The sequence below is a fragment of the Chrysemys picta genome, chromosome 1 (genome assembly GCF_011386835.1).
Source record: "Chrysemys picta bellii isolate R12L10 chromosome 1, ASM1138683v2, whole genome shotgun sequence".
Lineage (NCBI taxonomy): Eukaryota > Metazoa > Chordata > Testudines > Emydidae > Chrysemys > Chrysemys picta.
The window spans coordinates 118,612,739-118,631,047 of NC_088791.1; the positions used below are offsets into that span (position 1 = coordinate 118,612,739).

The 18,309-nt window shown below is 40.4% G+C and overlaps 1 protein-coding gene across 1 annotated transcript in view; it reads left to right on the top strand.

Moving 5' to 3' along the window:
- The window catches only part of SLCO1C1 (solute carrier organic anion transporter family member 1C1), a 50,804-nt gene that overhangs the window by 13,034 nt on the left and 19,461 nt on the right, over window positions 1-18,309 (top strand). Inside the window, exons 4-9 of the mRNA XM_005296587.5 lie at window positions 624-756; window positions 1,469-1,590; window positions 3,393-3,539; window positions 4,721-4,819; window positions 6,665-6,910; window positions 10,184-10,348. Of these exons, the coding sequence (XP_005296644.1) occupies window positions 624-756; window positions 1,469-1,590; window positions 3,393-3,539; window positions 4,721-4,819; window positions 6,665-6,910; window positions 10,184-10,348 (912 nt within the window). The remainder of the gene's footprint in view (window positions 1-623; window positions 757-1,468; window positions 1,591-3,392; window positions 3,540-4,720; window positions 4,820-6,664; window positions 6,911-10,183; window positions 10,349-18,309) is intronic.

Below are 18,309 nucleotides of genomic sequence, written 5' to 3' on the forward strand. Positions count from 1 at the left end.
GACAATAATTTTCTTGTGCACTGTTCAGCCCTCTCTCCCCTGGCGTTGTCACTGTGAGATCCCCTCCTGTGTGATCCAGCCAGGAGAGCTCTGTGACTTGGTAAATGGTGAGAATACAAAGGTCAAATCCTATATTGCCTCCATTGGTCAATGGATCCAAGGGTACTCCTGCACTGAGATCTCCAACATGACATTATGTAAAGTTACCATCAAACCTTTGGACTTATGTCAAAATTTCTTCAGTTTAGTGTTTTGTGGCATTTTAGCACTCCTGGGAATATATTATTGGCTAAGGTACCCAAAGTCCTATTACTTGGCTGCCTCATTCCCTTCCCACTTCCCCCCACCCCGCTTGACATTCCACCTCTCTTTCCAGTGACTGGCATCTGGCTAGGTCCTCGTTTCCAGCTGCTTCTACAGGTGCCCATGTTTTTCCTAACTGATCCTGGACACTTGCACAACTATTTGGAAACAAGGAGGAGACCCACCACCATGTGAGCAGCCATCTTTCTGTGGACCCCAACAACTGTTATATAGGCCAGGATTTGGGAATGACTGGTTTAGCGTGTAGTTCACTTATGAGTGTGTTGTAAATCCAAGTTACCTTTTTGTATTTTTCAAAGGGAATCTCCTAATCATAATTCTTGTAAGCTACTTTGGAGCGAAACTTCATAGGCCAAAGATAATTGGAGCTGGTTGCCTAATAATGTCAGCTGGAACCTTTCTAATTGCGATGCCCCAATTCTTTATGGGACGGTAAGTGCAAAGCAATCTGTTCTTTCTGTTCAGAAAGAAATGCACTAGCACAGAACTTACCTTTTGCCCATGAACCTATTTAAACTACATAGACACTGTATGCACCTATTCAAACCACAGAGACGCTGATTGTGGAAGTGCTGATGGGAACAGAGAGTAATCTGGTTACTATTATTAATTGTTTATTACAAATAGATTATTTATTACTATAGTTGAGCAAATAATAGAAAAAATATTCCATCAATATCCATGCAAATTTGAAATTCATTTCTGATTAGTTGACATTTGTAAGCCCTTTCTGGGCATGATCTAAAGCCCGTTGGAGCCGTCTATGATGAAGTGACGAATAAAAACAGAAAATAGTGAGTAGGAAAGAACTATGTAGGACCCAGAGGACAATTCCACTATTTTGTATTCTACACTAGACCAGATTTGGAACTCAGAATACCAGGTGATCTTCTGGGATGTGGCCCCATGCACACTTCATACAGTACAATATTCTTACAAAATACATTTACTTATGTAACCCCTCTCAACATGTATACATATAACCTGTAATCCATGCAGCTTGTTGGGATCACCTTAATCAGCTGCACCTGAGACTTCATTTAAGTGCTTTGGTACATGTGTATCTTCAATGAGGATGCAATGAAATTTTCTGTTGTAATATATCGTAACGGGGAGAAGAGTAAAGATGTTGATTTTTACACAGCTATAGGTATGAGATATTTTCTTCCTCCACCAATTCTACTGTCAGCATCTCCCCATGTCTACAGGATAAAAGCCAAATACCACTCTCAGTCTTAGAAAGGTCTCAAGCCAAAATAAATGCAGGTAAGAATATTCCATTAAAAAAAATATTGTGTATGTATGTAGGTGGGTCTGGTAGCACTGGCTATTATGAAGGTTGCCCAATACGTCACATTATAAGACCCAGTTTTCAGTTACCATATTTTAACTATTTGGGGTGAAATTTTCCATGCTGTGTCTGCCTCTGGCTGAAAGTTTCTGTGGAAATTTTGGCCAAATGGGTTCAGCCAGTTCCAAGAACAAGCACAGCACAACTCCCATTGACTTTAGCTGGAGCTGTGAGCGCTCAGTACTACTGCAGATCTATCCCCCGGGTCTCAGATCAGGCACCCAGAAAACGAGGAACGCACAATTTGTGACTACATGTGAAAATTCTGGTTTAAGTGACTTGTCCAGCATCACACATACATTGCGAATTCTGTGGCAGAGGCAGGGATAGAATCCAGTTCCCCAGGGCAGCATTCAACTGCTGTAACAATAGGACCTCTTCTCTTCTCTCACTGTGTATCCTCTGCCTCATTCACTATGTACTTTTCTGCTTCTGCAACAAGTGAGGCAGGAGGTCCCACAGACAACAGCCTCTTTCACTGCACAATCCTGATTCATCCCCAGAATAGCTCCATGTTGCCACACATTGAACAACAGGAAGAAAACAATATTAAATAGCTGCTCCTTAAGTGAGCACCGTCCATCCTGTGCACTCAATGAGGCAGAGGCCCTATGTAAAAAAATAAATAGTATGTGATCATGTAATTAAAGACTGTATCATAATACAACATGCTCTAAGGGGCCAAATTAAGGTTGCATAAGCAACCTTAATTCTGGCATTTCTTAACTTTTGAGCGCTGACTTTGTGACCTTAATAATGCTCTTTTAACATAGTTTGTAGATATATCCCAAGCAACCATGTAAAGGCAATTATCTTTGTTTCATATCTGTACTGCTTTTTGCACTAGAAACATAGCTGAGCCTGCTTTAATGCCATCTTTTAATTCCCCCAATCCTGGGGCCAGCCAGAGGCTAGTAAGATCCCTGGCATAAATTGAAGCAGCCTGAAAAATGCTTATTTCCAGCTGCCTGTGGGTAGGGATAGCTAGATCTTAAGAACACCCTGAGATACCTTCATATAGGAGAATGGTAAGGATTGCAGGGATGGAAGTGCTATACGCCATCTGAGCATTCCCCCATAATTGTGAATTCTCAGTGGGATAGATCTGCTGGTTTTACAGCTGCTTGGTGCTGCATCAATTTCACAGGTGCCTTGCTAGGTGGGATGACTGCCCTAAAGCCGTGTGTGCAGGTTCTGCGGGAATCTCAATAAACTCAAATACGTCAACATTCAACATTTATTGGTCCAAAAGATAAAATAAAGCCTGGTCTTTGTCATTGCATTGGCACCATCCAGGAATTGAAATAACCTATTACCTGTGTGGCACTGAGGAAAATATTGATTCCAAAGCCAATAGGGGCTCTACTGATATTTGCCCGTATGACTTAAAGAGAACCATTAGAGTCCCTTTTACCTCTGCTCACAATGCTACAGAATGTTAGCTGTTTGGATGAAATGCATGAGGTGTGTGGTACAGCACAGGCACTGAATCTGGTGCATAAAACAGCATAGAAGTGGTTTAAAATTCCATTCTGCCGACTGGCCTTGGGAGTGTTGTTTTAGCTTTGCAATAAATCTGTGGGCTCAGTTCTTCCTTCCAGTTACACAGGTGCCAACAGGAAATGTACCTGTACATCTGAGGACAGAGCTGAGTCCTGTGTGTTCAATGTCAAAATGTCACAAACCATGTCTTGTTTTACTCTCTTTCTGTATCCAGGATGTGAAAAAGAAGTTGGATCGTCCATGTGGATCTATGTTTTGCTGGGGAATCTTTTGCGTGGGATAGGGGAGACTCCTATCCAGCCTTTGGGAATTACGTATATTGACGATTATGCCAGCGAAGAAAGTGCTGCTTTCTACATTGGTAATATAATAATTCAAATTACTTGATCCTAATGTCTTATTTTTTTGCAAGAAGTAAATTGAGTTGTTTTCAGTAGCAGAATGAGTGACATTAAATTAACTTGTCTTGATTATTTTGCTTGTATGGTTTAAAATTTTCAAGGTTTTATTTAAAAGTTGTGTGCATTTTAGGGGCCAAATTCCACTCTTGATTACACCAGTGCAATCCCATTATCTTCACTGAGAAGATAATTTGGCCTTGGATTCCTGCTGCCACCTTAATCTTATTAAATCTTCTGCATGTGGATTAGTGGATTACACACTCAATTCTCTGGAGGGGAATAGAAATGTATATAGCATAGATTTATTTGTAGCATGGAATTTAAATTATGGACAGACAAACTATTATGAACAGAATCAAAACTTGGAATCTTCCCTCCAAACTGAATCAGAACCAGTCATATGTTGAGGGTCGAAATACTTAAAAGAACTTTTTCCCTATTGTGTTTCATGTGTGACCATACCTGTATATTAAGATGAAATACCATCTGGAAGGTTTTTATCACTAGAGACCTTTTTTTTTTTTTTTTTTTTTTTTTTAAGTATTTCTAGTCTGGTTAGAAGTGAGACCTACCAGAAATTTTATGCAAAAATTTGTTCTTGCAAGATTTCCAGATCAATTTTGAAAACTCAAAAGATGAGTGTGGGTTGGATAAGAGCCAAATAAAAAACATCTGAACTTAATCCAATGTGACGTGCTGAACCTTTTTGAGGTTTGTCCATCACTAATAAAATATGTTGGTTAATGTACACACGTTTTCTGACCACTTTATACATAATTTGCAACCCTGTTGGTGGCACTTCTGAATTTGGAACACATATTTCCATGAAATCACTTATTCCAGGCTGAATTTGGTCTGTTAATTGGGTGACAGCAAAAAAACAAAAGTGAAATTTGGATGCAATGAGCCAATTTTTGCTTTTTGATACATTGGAGCTAGTCTGGAACAATTCCATTATCTGGGAATAAGAATGAGATTATTTTGGATTTGCACCAATGTGTGTGAAGGCAGAATTTGGTCCTGCATGTTAAGATACAGATCACTTTTCACTGATACTGTACACAAGAACAGAGCATGACAATGTATGAAAACAGAGTCATTTAAGGCAGAAAAATGACAGTTTCCTTGTGTTTTTTTGCAGGGTGTGTACAGACAGTTGCAATTATAGGCCCAATATTTGGTTTTCTTTTAGGATCCCTCTGTGCCAAACTATATGTTGACATTGGCTTTGTAGACTTGGGTAAGTCAGAAAAATCATTTTTAAAAATTGTTTACTCTATGTGTCGCATTGAAAAGTTCCAAACCCTTCAAAGTAAATGATATGGGGGATATAAAAAGGCAGGTTAAATTAAAGGCTTGAGGGTAGTTGGCTTTGGAAGTTTTTAAACTGAAAAATTATTTCCAGCATAAGAAGAATTCTCTTTTCTCCCCCCCCCCATCATAATACTGCTTAAATTAAATAAAAGACATTAAAATACAATCCCTTGAATTCAGCAAAACCCATCAGTAAAAAAAAGTGATATATTTTGCATGCATGTTTTCTAAAATAATGGGATTTTGGATTTTTTTGTAGAGACTGAATGCCTAGAGTATAAGAAAGGGACTGAATGAGGTGTAAGGTACTTCTCAACATGAATAAGGATGGCAGAATCTGACCCCAAAATAGGTCATATAATTAGAGCTGGTTGGAAAATGTTGTTTATTCCCCCCTCCCCAAAGATAATTTTTGACTTTTCAGCAAAAAAACCCCAACCCTCCTTCCCCCCCTGCACCAGAAAAACTGATTTTTTTTTTCTTTTTTGGACAATGGTTCAGGGTTTTGGTTTTCTGACTTTTTTTTTGTTTGTTTGTTAAGGTAAGCTGAATTTTTTTTGTTTGGTCAACCTCCCCCCAGATTTCCATCCAAAAAAAGTTTGGATGGAAATTGTTTAACCATCCTTAAATAGACTCTTTTAGTGAATGTTTTGAATTCCTTGTCCTGACTGTACTGGGACGGGGTAAACAGCAATGCATAAATAACTCTTTGTTGTTGCTGTATTTTTGAAATCCGTTCTACTGATAAGATGATGCTCTATCAGTGGGACTGATCTTGTGAACTGCCGAATACTTGCCCCTTCCACTCTTATTGACTTAATAGGAAGTTGCTTAGTACATGTCATGAACAGGATCAGAGTTTGAATATGAAACATTGATCGAAACACGTGGCACAATTATTTATTTTTAAACCCTACAGGTAGATAGATTTTGTTTGTGTCAGTGCTGGAGAAAATACAATCGGGATTTTGATGTGATATAAATGCTGATTACACTTAACCCAAATCACAAGTTATGCAGAAATATGAGAACTCAAAAGAAAAACTCCCAGTCTGCATGGGAAATGTGGCAGCATCATGGTTATATGCCTCAATGGCAACCTTTCCAACCACTTAAGGAACAGTCAGGGGTGAAAGTAACTTAAAGGACTTACCAGTATGCCGGAGTCCTGCATGGGGGCGTGGCCTCAACCGGATGGGGCGTGGCCTCAACCGGAGGGGCGTGGCCTTTCAAGATTTAAAGGCCCTGGGGCTCTGGCTGTGGCTGAGAGCCTCAGGGCCTTTAAATCACCCTGGAGCTACCAGCGGCAGAGGTGGCTGGGAGCTCATGGGTGAACTAACAGGCTCGGGGGTCTGGCCGCCGCGGAGCTCCGGGCCCTTTAAATCACCACGGGAGCCCGGCTGCCAGAGCTCCGGCAGTGATTTAAAAGGCCCGGGACTCCCCACAGTGGCTGGAGCCCTGAGCCCTTTAAATCACCGCCACGGAAGCCAGTCTAGTCCAGCACGGTGTACTGGCTCTTGCCGATACGCCGGACCGGCTTACTTTCACCTCTGGAAACAGTGTAGATAGTTTCTAAAGGGGTGTGGACTCCACAACTGTCAGAAAAGTATTGGATGTGGGTGGGGATAGTGACTATGGAAAAAGAGATCTGGGGCTCTGTTGAAGAAATAAGAATCTCTACTGGGAGAGGTACCCTCCAAAGTTTGCTTTGCTCTTAACAAACTTTCACTAAATATGCAAATATGTCCCTCTTTCCCCCCCTGTACCACAGACAGTATAACAATAACTCACAATGATGCCAGATGGGTAGGAGCTTGGTGGCTTGGTTATTTAATAGCAGGTGTGTTAAGTGTTCTGGCTGCCATCCCATTCTGGTTCTTACCAAAGCACCTGCCAAGACCAGAAAGCAGAAAGGATTCCAGTACCTCCTCTGAGCAGTCAAAGTTCATTATTGAAGATAACAGCGAGCATCACAGATCTTATGAACAGCAAGTAAAGATACTTGAAATGGCGAAAGGCAAGTAAACACATTTTGTTTTATAACTGTTTAGTTTTACACCTTACCTTTCAGGCCTTACCTTACCTCTGTTTAAAGGCCTCAGAGTTGATATTGGCTTAGTGGCACATTAGGATTAGCAATATGAACAAAAGGGGCCCTCTAATTGCTTCCTAGCCCCTCATCTCCTACGGCACAGTTTCTGCAGCTGGGTTTTTGACCCTGAAGTGATCCATGAGGCTGTTGGGGAACAATTTGCAAAAAGGCTAGATCTTTCCCTGTAAAAGATGTATGTTTAAACAAACCGAATACAAAGGGGACCTATAACCCCCCCTCAAAAAAATAGCTAAAATTACAGAAAGTTTAGAACCCCCTACTGTAAAATCTTGAGGTTGATTGCAAGCACCGTGTTCAGAAAAACAAATGGGAAAATTGGCTTCTACTCACATGAGCACGCCCAGGCTGAACAAAATGCAGGAAAAGGCAAAGTTATGGCATCTGCTTGTATGGAAGCAGGACAAAAAAATATTTTATTTATAAGACCAAGCCACACTATTTCAGTTTAACTAATGCCCTTCCCTCTAATTTCTGGGAATTTTACGTCAGCAAGTTGGCAAGAGAATTCCCAGTTATTCACTAGCAACACCTGGGATTTTGGATCAAAGTGAAATAAACCTGGGGATGTTACAGCATTTTGGCTACCTAATGATAGAAAAATGGTGGTGGTTCTTTATTTAGTGGATGCATGCAACATTTATGCGCTATACTGAGTTCCACTCATTTACATTGAGGTCATGAACCAGCCAAGGATATAATCAACTTTGGCTAAAGCCTGAATTAAATCCCTCTCTTTGTGACAGGGAGGAGAAAAAGGAGAGAGAAATTTAATGAGGGCCTGAAAGTAAATATTTTTTCTTTTATTAATTGCTATGCCTACCTTTTGCTGGAAATATAAAAATATCACAAAAAAGGCTTTTTGTGTTGTATTTCCAACGTGCCTCAAAAGAGAACAGAAGAACGGCCATACTGGGTCAGATCAATTGTTCATCTAGCCCAGTATCCTGTCTTCTGTCAGTGGCCAATGCCAGATGCTTCAGAGGGAATGAACAGAACAAGCAATCATCAAGTGATCCATCCCCTGTCACCCATTCCCAGCTTCTGGCAAATAGAGGCAAGGGACACACACAGCATCCCTGACCATCTTGGCTAATAGCCATTAAAGGACCTATCTTCTATGAGAATATCTAGCTCTTTTTTGAACCCTGTTATGGTTTAGGCCTCTGGTAATGAGTTCCACAGGTTGACTGTGCGTTATTTGAAGATGTACTTCCATTTGTGTGTTTTAAATCTGCTGCCTATTAATTTAATTGGGCGACTCCTAGCTCTTGTGTTATGTGAAAGAGTAAATAACACTTCCTTATTTACTTTCTCCACACCAGTCATTATTTTATAGACCCATCATAGCCCTTCTCTGTGCTTTTTTCAATTCGAATGTATCTTTTTTGAGATGGGGTGACCAGAACTTCATGTGGTATTCAAGGTGTGGACATACCATGGATTTATATAGAGGCATTATGATATTTTCTGTCTTACTATCTATTCTTTTCCTAATGGTTCCTAACACTCTGTTAGCTTTTGTGACTGCTGCTGCATATTGAACAGATCTTTTCAGTGAACTATCCACAATGACTCCAAGATCTTTCTTTACTGGTAACAGCTAATTTAGAATCCATCATCTTGTATGTATAGTTGGGATTATATTTTCCAATGTGCATTACTTTGCATTTATCAAGATTGAATTTCCTCTACCATTTTGTTGCCCAGTCACACAGTTTTGTGAGATCCCTTTTTAATTCTTTGCAGTCTGCTTTGGACTTAACTAGCTTGAGTAATTTTGTATTGTGTGCAAATTTTGCCACTTCGCTCTTTGAATTCCTTTTTTTCCAGATCATTTATGACTATGTTGAACAGCACTGGTTCTAGTACAGACCTCTGGGGGAAACCACTATTTACCTCTCTCCATGCTGAAAAATGACCATTTATTCCTACCCATTGTTTCCTGCCTTTTAAACGGTTACTGATCCATGAGGGAACCTTCCTTCTTATCTCATGACTGCTTACTTAGCTTAAGAGCCTTTGGTGAGGAATCTTGTCAAAGGCTTTCTGAAAGTCTAAGTACACTACATCCACTGGATCACCATTATTCTCATGCTTGTTGACCCCCTCAACGAATTCTAATAGATTGGTGAGGCATGATTTCCCTTTACAAAAGCCAAGTTGACCCTTCCCCAACAAATCGTGTTCATCTATGTGTCTGATAATTCTGTTCTTTACTATAGTTTCAACCAATTTGCCTGGTACTGAAGTTAGGCTCACTGGCCTGTAATTGCTGAGATCACCTCTGGAGCCTTTTATAAAAAATGGTGTCATATTACCTATCGTCCAGTCATTGGGTACAGAAGCTGATTTAAATGATAGATTACTTACCACACTTAGTAGTTCTGCAATTTCATATTTGAGTTCCTTCAGAACTTTTGGGTGAATACCATCTGGTCCTGGTGACTTATTACTGTTTAAATTAACAGTTAGATTTATCGGTGAGAACAGGAAATCAAGGTATTATAAAGTCATCTGAAAATATTGCCTTCACAGATCCCTTCTTTTGCATGTGTGTGAGTCAAAGAGTGACTGTTGAAGCAGTTTCCACAGACAGCAAATTGAAACTTATCCAACCCTCTCTGCCCTTTAAAGTTCATCCAGCTCTAAAATATATACCAAAGCTGATCAAAGTAGTGATGGGGCACTGTCTAGTTAAAGCACTGAGTGGGGAATCACAAGATCTGGATTCTAGTCCCAGATATTCCACAGACTAGTTTTTCGTTGGCCTTAGATTTCCAAAAGGGTCTCTAGTTTTGGGTGCCTCAGCAGTTGAGTAAGACAATTTGACTCATATAGGGTCAAGCCAGTTGAAGCCAGTGGGAAGTGTGAGTGCTCAGTGCACCTGAAAATCAGGTTCTTAATTGTTTAAAGTTGAATACCAAAAAAAGTGAGGCACTCAAAACAAAATACCATTTTTGAAAGTTTGAAACTTAACTAGTTTGTTCCACCCTCCCTCAATATGTAAAATAGGGATCATGCCCACCTCCCAGCAACACTGTGGAACTGACTTCATTAATCTTTATTAAGCATTGTATGGTCCTTGATGGGAAGGTGCTATTGAATTACAAAATACTATTCATATTAATTATTTTTTTTCCAGTTTGCTTTTCACTAACAGAGCATTTTGGTTTGCAGATTTCCTGCCATCAGTGAAGAACCTCTTCGGAAATCCAGTTTACTTTCTATATTTGTGTGCAAGCATCATTCAGTTCAATTCTTTAATTGGCATGGTAACATATAAACCAAAATATATTGAGCAACAGTATGGGCAATCATCTTCAAAAACGAATTTTGTTATAGGTATGTTAAGTCAACTTCTTGGTACCTTAAAAATGGAAACCTTTAGGATTGCCGATTGGTAGACAGAAATGGGCAAAAAATGCTTCTGAAGACTACTTTCTGCTCCCCTTGTAATATTTTTAAATATCAGATGCTGAACGTGAATCTGTTTTATCATTGGGTTTAGCATTTAATTAACTCTGAGTTTAAGTGTACGTAAGAGCTGCTGCAAGGGATTGTTGAGATTGCTGGTTTACTTACCCTTCTTCCAGAAAATATAAAAGAAAAATATCAGGCAATCACAAGAAAATAACTTAAATCAGGAATTAATTTTAAAATAATTTCTGTAAATATATATTTATAAGTATTGCTCACTTCCTGACTTCCCATTCCAACAAACTGAGCATCAGTTCAGAAAGAGGGGTAGGGACCTGTCACGGGGTCACTCACCACACTGGCGCCTCCTGCTGAGTGTTTCGGGAATTAGCTCAGCCCCAGTGGATGCACCCTTGTGTGATGGTGGCTCTCCCGTCCTCACCTCCATTTGAAGACCCCTTACGGCTCCTTCCTCTCAGCGTCTGCTTTGTGGCACAGCCCTCCCGCCATGTCACCATCCAGTTTCCCCCTCTTCTGGGGGACTCCTCCAGCAAGAGTCCAGCCACTCCTCGTAGCAGCTTGGCCGCTCCTTCAGTGAGGGGGACCCAGGCCCGCCCACTACTCCAGGTCCTGGCCCAGGGACCCTGCCAACAGCAGCTTCCTGCTGCCTCTTCCTTCCAGGTCACTGTCTTTATTCCCTGAGCCACTTCCCCGCAGCCTCTGTTCCTTCTTCTCCTGTCTCTGGCTCCAGCTCCTTTGTCCTCTTCCCCAGGGCCTCAAGCATGTAAGTCCTGGCAGCCTGCCAGGAGCCCTCTAGGAAGCCAGGCTTCTCCTTAGGGCTCCTTGCAGCAGACTAACCCACTCTGGTCTGCATCTTCCTTTTATATGAGCCGGCTGGGCTCTGATTGGCTGGTCCAGCCACCATCCTAATTGTCTGCAGCTGCCACCCTAATGGGCTGTTTCCCCTGTAGCCAGTCCTTTGGCTGCCTGCTGCTCAGCCTCCCTAGGCTGGTTTTAACCCTCTCAAGGCCAGTGTGGGGCAGGTGCCGCGTCACAGGACCCAATTATGGTGTAGCTGTAGCATCTCTAGACTTTATTAAGAAATTAGTTAAATAATGTTATTCTCAATTAACAGACGGAGGTAAAGAAAACCCGCTGGGCTTCATATTTACCTCCTATAAAATGCCTACAATTTTTAGTTATTTGCATGTGAGAATGTTCAAAAGAAAAGAATAGGTGATGCTGAAGTGAGCCACAGTGACATGACTTAGCAGGTGGCTCAATTGTCCTACTTTGCTCTTACTGTAAGACACCTCTTCCTGCTGCCTTCCTGTTGGTCTGTGCTATGCTGCTTGTTCCCCAGTTCCAGATCACACCTTCCTACTGCTGACTTCATCCTTCCCCCATTTCCAGGCTGTATCAATGTTATAGTGCATTCTCCATGAGACTTAAGGGAGATATAACATGTTCTCACCCATAAACTATCACCTTGCCCTGCAGAGAGTCCTTACTGGGGCTGGGGCAGCACTGTCCCCGTTCATACAGAAAGGGGTAGATCCACCAGACAAGGTACCTTTCATACATAGATGGAGTGGGGACAATCCCTGGTTATTTAATTTTATTTCACTTGTTACAGTGAGCCTGTCATGAAAAGAGTACCCCAGTTGCAGTGGCCTAGATATTCAGTGCTGTCCTTGTATAGACCTTGGAGGCACTTCTTCATGCACTTTCTAAAGTTCATAATTGTGTTTAACATTTGGTTGGACTAGGAGTGTAATCCGGTATAATATCAAAGTATGCCATTAATCATACTGAGTCATGGTTAAATTTGGCTGCACCTGGGATGCCCTCTGTGATATTCTCTGTAAAGCCATTACCATTCAAACTCCTGCTCAAGATCCACTTCTAGCATGATGTCGATAACATTGTGTCCACCTAATATTGCTTATGTCAAAATCTACATTAACTCATCTGCTGCTATGTGATTTCTCTTAATAGAGAGTCTGGAAGTTGACATGGGCTTTTTTTCCCCTCTGTTTGAACTAGATATCTTACAAATAATAGCAAAGGTCATGTCCCCCGTAATTGCGGATTGCTTTATATTCAATCAGGTGTTTGTCTTAAGCAGGGGTCGGCAACCTTTCAGAAGTGATGTGCTGAGTCTTCATTTCTTCACTCTAATTTAAGGTTTTGCGTGCCAGTCATACATTTTAACATTTTTAGAAGATCTCTTTCTATAAGTCTATAGTATATAACTAAACTATTGTTGTATGTAAAGTAAATAAGGTTTCAAAATGTTTAAGAAGCTTCATTTAAAATTAAATTAAAATGCAGAGCCCCCTGGACCGGTGGCCAGGACCCAGGCAGTGTGAGTGCCACTGAAAATCATCTCGCGTGCCGCCTTTGGCATGCGTGCCATAGGTTGCCTATCCCTGGTCTTAAGTATGCATCAGAATGCATCAGCTCAATGAAGGAATGTAAAGCTGTGTAAAACAAAGGCTCTCATTTCTTGGCAACATCTTTAGGATGGTGAATCTCAGCATGGCCATTTGGGGAAGCCTGGGGTTTGAATTAAATTACTGAGTTTCAGTGTCTCAACCATATTAGACAACAAGGAGGTTTGCATCTAATACAGAAAAGACTGTCTTCATTTCATGGATCTCAAGACACAGCACAGCAACAGAGGTATACATATGCAGAAAAGCCACATTGATCCATTGTGCTATGTTAATTCCTTGAAGATAGAAGTTGGAATTTCCTGGCATGAGACCCATAGAAATGTAGACAAGTAAAGGTGATGGCCAGAAAAGCATTCAAAACAATTCATATAGGCAATACAGTAGTTTGCATTGTATATAAAGATTTTCCTAGTGCTAAGCTTTCAACTATGTGTGAAATGATTTAGGATTAATACCCATCTAATTTCACAAAGCTCTGGAACCATGCTTGGCAAAGGCTATGTGACTCTGCTGTGTTTGAAAGAGTTCTAGCTGTATTGCCATCACTAGAAGGCAGATCACTGAATTCCTCCCTGACACAAAGCATGGTTCGGGCAGCCAACAATGACCTTCCTGAGGATCTCTGCCTGAATTCCTGTGATAAATATCAGGATTAGCAAAGGCTGTAAGAGGTCTGAAGCATAGCAACTACAAAACAGTTGGCGGCGTTAAATAGTTACAGGACAAAAGGGGCACTGCAGGATTCTTACACCAAAGAATATTCAGAAGAGCCAAAGGGGCCTGATGCATTCTTTAGGCAAACTTTTGCTACTTTTTAAAGTATTGTTTGTACCACTCTCAGAGATGAGGCTCAAACACAACAGAACTGGACATGGTCCCTGCTCTAACGCGTTTACCAGCTAGGCTTTAGAGCTGGCACCACAAGAGAGAGCCAGCACTGTAGAACTAGCAAGTTGAGAGGATTGGGATGACATATATATAAATAAGATCCTGGAGTGACTCTCTTAGCTCATGCATACGGCATTGTAAACACTGCTTTCTAAAAATCGTAAAGTGGGATTTTTAGAAGCACTGAGTTGTCAAATTTCTATTGCTATAGATACCAATAGGAGTTTTATCTTTGACTTCAATGGGAGCAGAATTAGCCCCACGCCAAACACTTTTGAAAATCCCAGCCTTCATTAGTTGTCTTCCTATAGGCTTTGTGGCAGAAATTAGCTTTATCTTGTTTTATTCTTAGTTTATTACAAAATATTGATAGGCATGTTTACCTCCACTATGTTCATTTTCAAATCGGTGAATTCGTATAGTTTCCTATAAAGATGAATGTTTAAAGAAACATGCAATTAAAATATATATCACAATGCTTCCTCATTCAGTGGTAAACATATCATTTGTACAAGCTATACAGTGAAAGTGTTACTGGTATGTATGCAGTAAACCTCTGAGCAATGTATATCTATGGAAAATATTGACTTGCATATAATATATATAAAAAAGAAGAACAGGAGTACTTGTGGCACCTTAGAGACTAACAAATTTATTAGAGCATAAGCTTTAGTGGACTATGCATCCGAAGAAGTGGGCTGTAGTCCACGAAAGCTTATGCTCTAATAAATTTGTTAGTCTCTAAGGTGCCACAAGTACTCCTGTTCTTCTTTTTGCGGATACAGACTAACACGGCTGTTACTCTGAAACATATAATATATATATCACTGTTTTCTATTGGATTGAATAAGATCTATTCTAATAATTAATAGGCCATCTAGTGACTGTCTTCTAAGCCTACTTTAACAAAAACAACGAGGAGTTCGGTGGCACCTTAAAGACTAACAGATGTATTTGAGCATAAGCTTTCGTGGGTAAAAAACCCACTTCTTCAGATGCATGGAGTGAAAATTACAGATGTAGGCATTATTATACTGACACATGAAGAGAAAGGAGTTACCTAACAAGTGGAGAACCAGTGTGGACAAGGTCAATTCAATCAGGGTGGATGTAGTCTACTCCCAATAATTGATGAGGAGGTGTCAATGCCAGGAGAGGGAAAGTTGCTTCTGTCATGAGCCAGCCACTCCCAGCCCATATTCAAGCCCAAATTAATGGTGTTAAATTTGCAAATGAATTTTAGTTCTGCAGTTTCTCTTTGAAGTCTGTTTTTAAAGTTTTTTTCTTCAAGTATGGGTACTTTTAAATCTGTTATAGTATGTCCAGGGAGATTGAAGTGTTCTCCTACTGGCTTTTGTATGTTACTATTCCTGATGTCCAATTTGTGTCCATTTATTCTTTTACGTAGAGACTTTCTGGTTTGGCCAATGTACATGGCAGAGGGGCATTGCTGGCACATGATGGCATATATCACATTAGTAGATGTGCAGGTGAATGAGCCCCTGATGGTGTGGCTGATGTGGTTGGGTCCTATGATGGTGTCGCTAGAGTAGATATGGGGACAGAGTAGGCAACGAGGTTTGCTACAGGGATTGGTTCCTGGGTTAGAGTTTCTATGGTGTGGTGTGTAGTTGCTGGTGAGTATCTGCTTCAGGTTGGGGGGCTGTCTGTAAGTGAGGACTAGCCTGCCTCCCAAGGCCTGTGACAGTGAGGGGTCATTTTCCAGGATAGGTTGTAGATCGATGATGATGTGCTGGATAGGTTTTAGCTGGGGGCTGTACATGATGGCCAGTGGTGTTCTGTTATTTTCCTTGTTGGGCCTGTCCTGTAGTAGGTGACTTCTGAGTACCTGTCTTGCTCTGTTAATCTGTTTCCTCACTTCCCCAGGTGGGTATTGTAGTTTTAAGAATGCTTGATAAAGATCTTGTAGGTGTTTGTCTCTGTCTGAAGGGTTGGAGCAAATTCAGTTGTATCTTAGGGCTTGGCTGTAGACAATGAATCGTGTGATGTGTCCTGGATGGAAGCTGGAGGCATGTAGGTACGTCTAGCGGTCAGTAGGTTTCTGGTATAGGGTGGTGTTTATGTGACCGTCACTTATTTGCTCTGTAGTGTCCAGGAAGTGGATCTCTTTCATGGACTGGTCCAGGCTGAGTTTGATGGCGCGGTGGAAATTGTTGAAATCAAGGTGGAATTCTTCAAGGGCCTCCCTCCCGTGGGTCCATATGATGAAGATGTCATCAATGTAGCAGAAGCAGAGGAGGGGCGCTAGGGGACGAGAGCTGAGGAAGTGTTGTTCATAAAAATGTTGGCATACCATGGGGCCATGTGGGTACCCATAGCAGTATCGCTGACTCGAAGATATAAGTTGTCCCCAAATCTGAAATGGTTGTGGGTGAGGACAAAGTCACAAAGCTCAGCCACTAAGCCTATTTTGTTACTTATGTACAAATCAAATCAAAATATGTGAAAAAAATGAATAAATAGGATTCTGATGTACGTAAAAGCAGATACATTGGGTTTAAAAGTTGTGAACCATTTTTATTAAATAAATAATTTGAAATAGTTTTTTAAAAACCCCTAACGATCTCATCCCAAACTTGAACTACTGTATGAATATTTTTTTAAAAATTTGCTTCTGTCTGTAAAAACAGTTTCAGGTCAGTATCACTAGATGTCAGTGTTATGTAATGGCTGTAAAATACACAACTCTTTAAAAGTTAAAAAGACTTGATATATGGTAACTTAGATTAGAACTGAGAAATAATTTGCAGTGGAAAATTTAGCCAGTGGATTTCACCTTTGTTTATTTATCAGTGATCTCTTATGATGTTGTCTTTATAGTTCTCTTGAATGTTTTTGAAAGTATTGAATAGCTCTTTGGTCTTGATCTTCTTTTTTGTCTGAGCTCTGCTTGATGCAGGACCCAAGTAGTTGAGCGTCAAAGATGGCCCTGTGCCACCTTTACATTCCCCTATTCTTGAGGCTGCCTATCTGGCGCCTGATATAAATTAGAGCGCCTCAGAGCTCTTCTTACTTTCACCTTGTTGCAACAAGCCCCCTAAAGGGCTGTTCTGGCAGCTGAGACTGTAGTCAAGTTCAGAGGTACACCAGCTATGCTCTAACATACCATCTATACTAGGAACCATGAGAGCATGACTTAGGGCTGGCCCCATTCCACCTCGGGATTTCCCAATAAACCAGTTCCACTGTTGAGCTATAGAGAAAAGCGGGAAGATCTGGCCCTTTGTTGATTGTGTGCAATCCATTTATTGTGAGTATTCGAAATTCAAATTGTGTTGGTTAGGTTCAGTTGAACAGACAGGTTTGAATGGTATGTTTCCATTCCAGGAACAATGAATGGGAAACCACTTAGGATTAATACGATTGTAGGCCATTGTCTAAGAGGGGATTGGTGAATTCTCAATAATAATTAATACCTTAAACTAAAAAATATTTGAATAGCAAGATAATATTTCATTCAAAGCCAGTGATCACATTTTTTTTCAAGTGACTATTATTAATGAGTACCTCAGGACATAATTTTACCTAAAATAGAAATCTTAGGCTTTAGAAATTAATGCTAATAATTAAAGAATGAGGAGGCAAACCTACAAGATGCCAGTCACCCTCATCTCATTGAAATCAGTCAAGCGGAGGGCACTTAAGTCTCACAGGAGTGGTCATCACCCTGCAGAATTGAGCTACAGGATAATTTTTTTTTTCTAGACCCTAATTTCAATACATTTGTTTAAAGGTATGGTCATGAGAAATAACATTAATAGAATTTGAGTTAATGCTGTGATAAATCTACCACAAACAAATTGACATTGAGGCAAACATGAAGGTCTTAAGAATTTGATAGATCATTACCTAGGAAAGTGGCTCACAAACTTTTTTACTGGTGACCCCTTTCACATTGCAAGCCTCTGAGTGTGACCCCCCTTATAAATTAAAAACACTTTTAAATACATTTAACACCATTATAAATGCTGGAGGCAAAAGGGGGTTTGGGGTGGAGGCTGACAGCTTGCGACCCCGCCATGTAATAACCTCACGACCCCCTGAGGACTCCCGACCCCCAGTTTGAGAACCCCTGACCTAGGCCAAGCTTTAGATGTCCTTAATATTGCTACTGCTAATCTGCCAAAAATGTACCATGTAATGTTTAAATAAATACAAAATATTAAATATTGTTGCAGCATTGTCAGAGATAGGTTCAGAAATTGGAGAAGATTAAAGAAACTTCCAAAAAATGAAGATACTCCATGTACTTAAAAAAATTATTTAAATAGTTCTTCATTTAAAAAATTAGAAAATTAATGGACTTAAAAACCTATCTCAATTAATGTGCTGCCATTTTGTACTCTAGCTGCTGCGCATTATAGTGTCAGGAAGATCTCTGTTGTACCAGAAAGAGACTGGTTTTTATTTAAAGTATTTATTTTTTGTGGGTGTTAACTCTTTTGTCTGACAATAATATGTTTTCATAGAGAAGAAAGATGAAATGATACAAATAAAATAACTTGGTACCTGCCATAG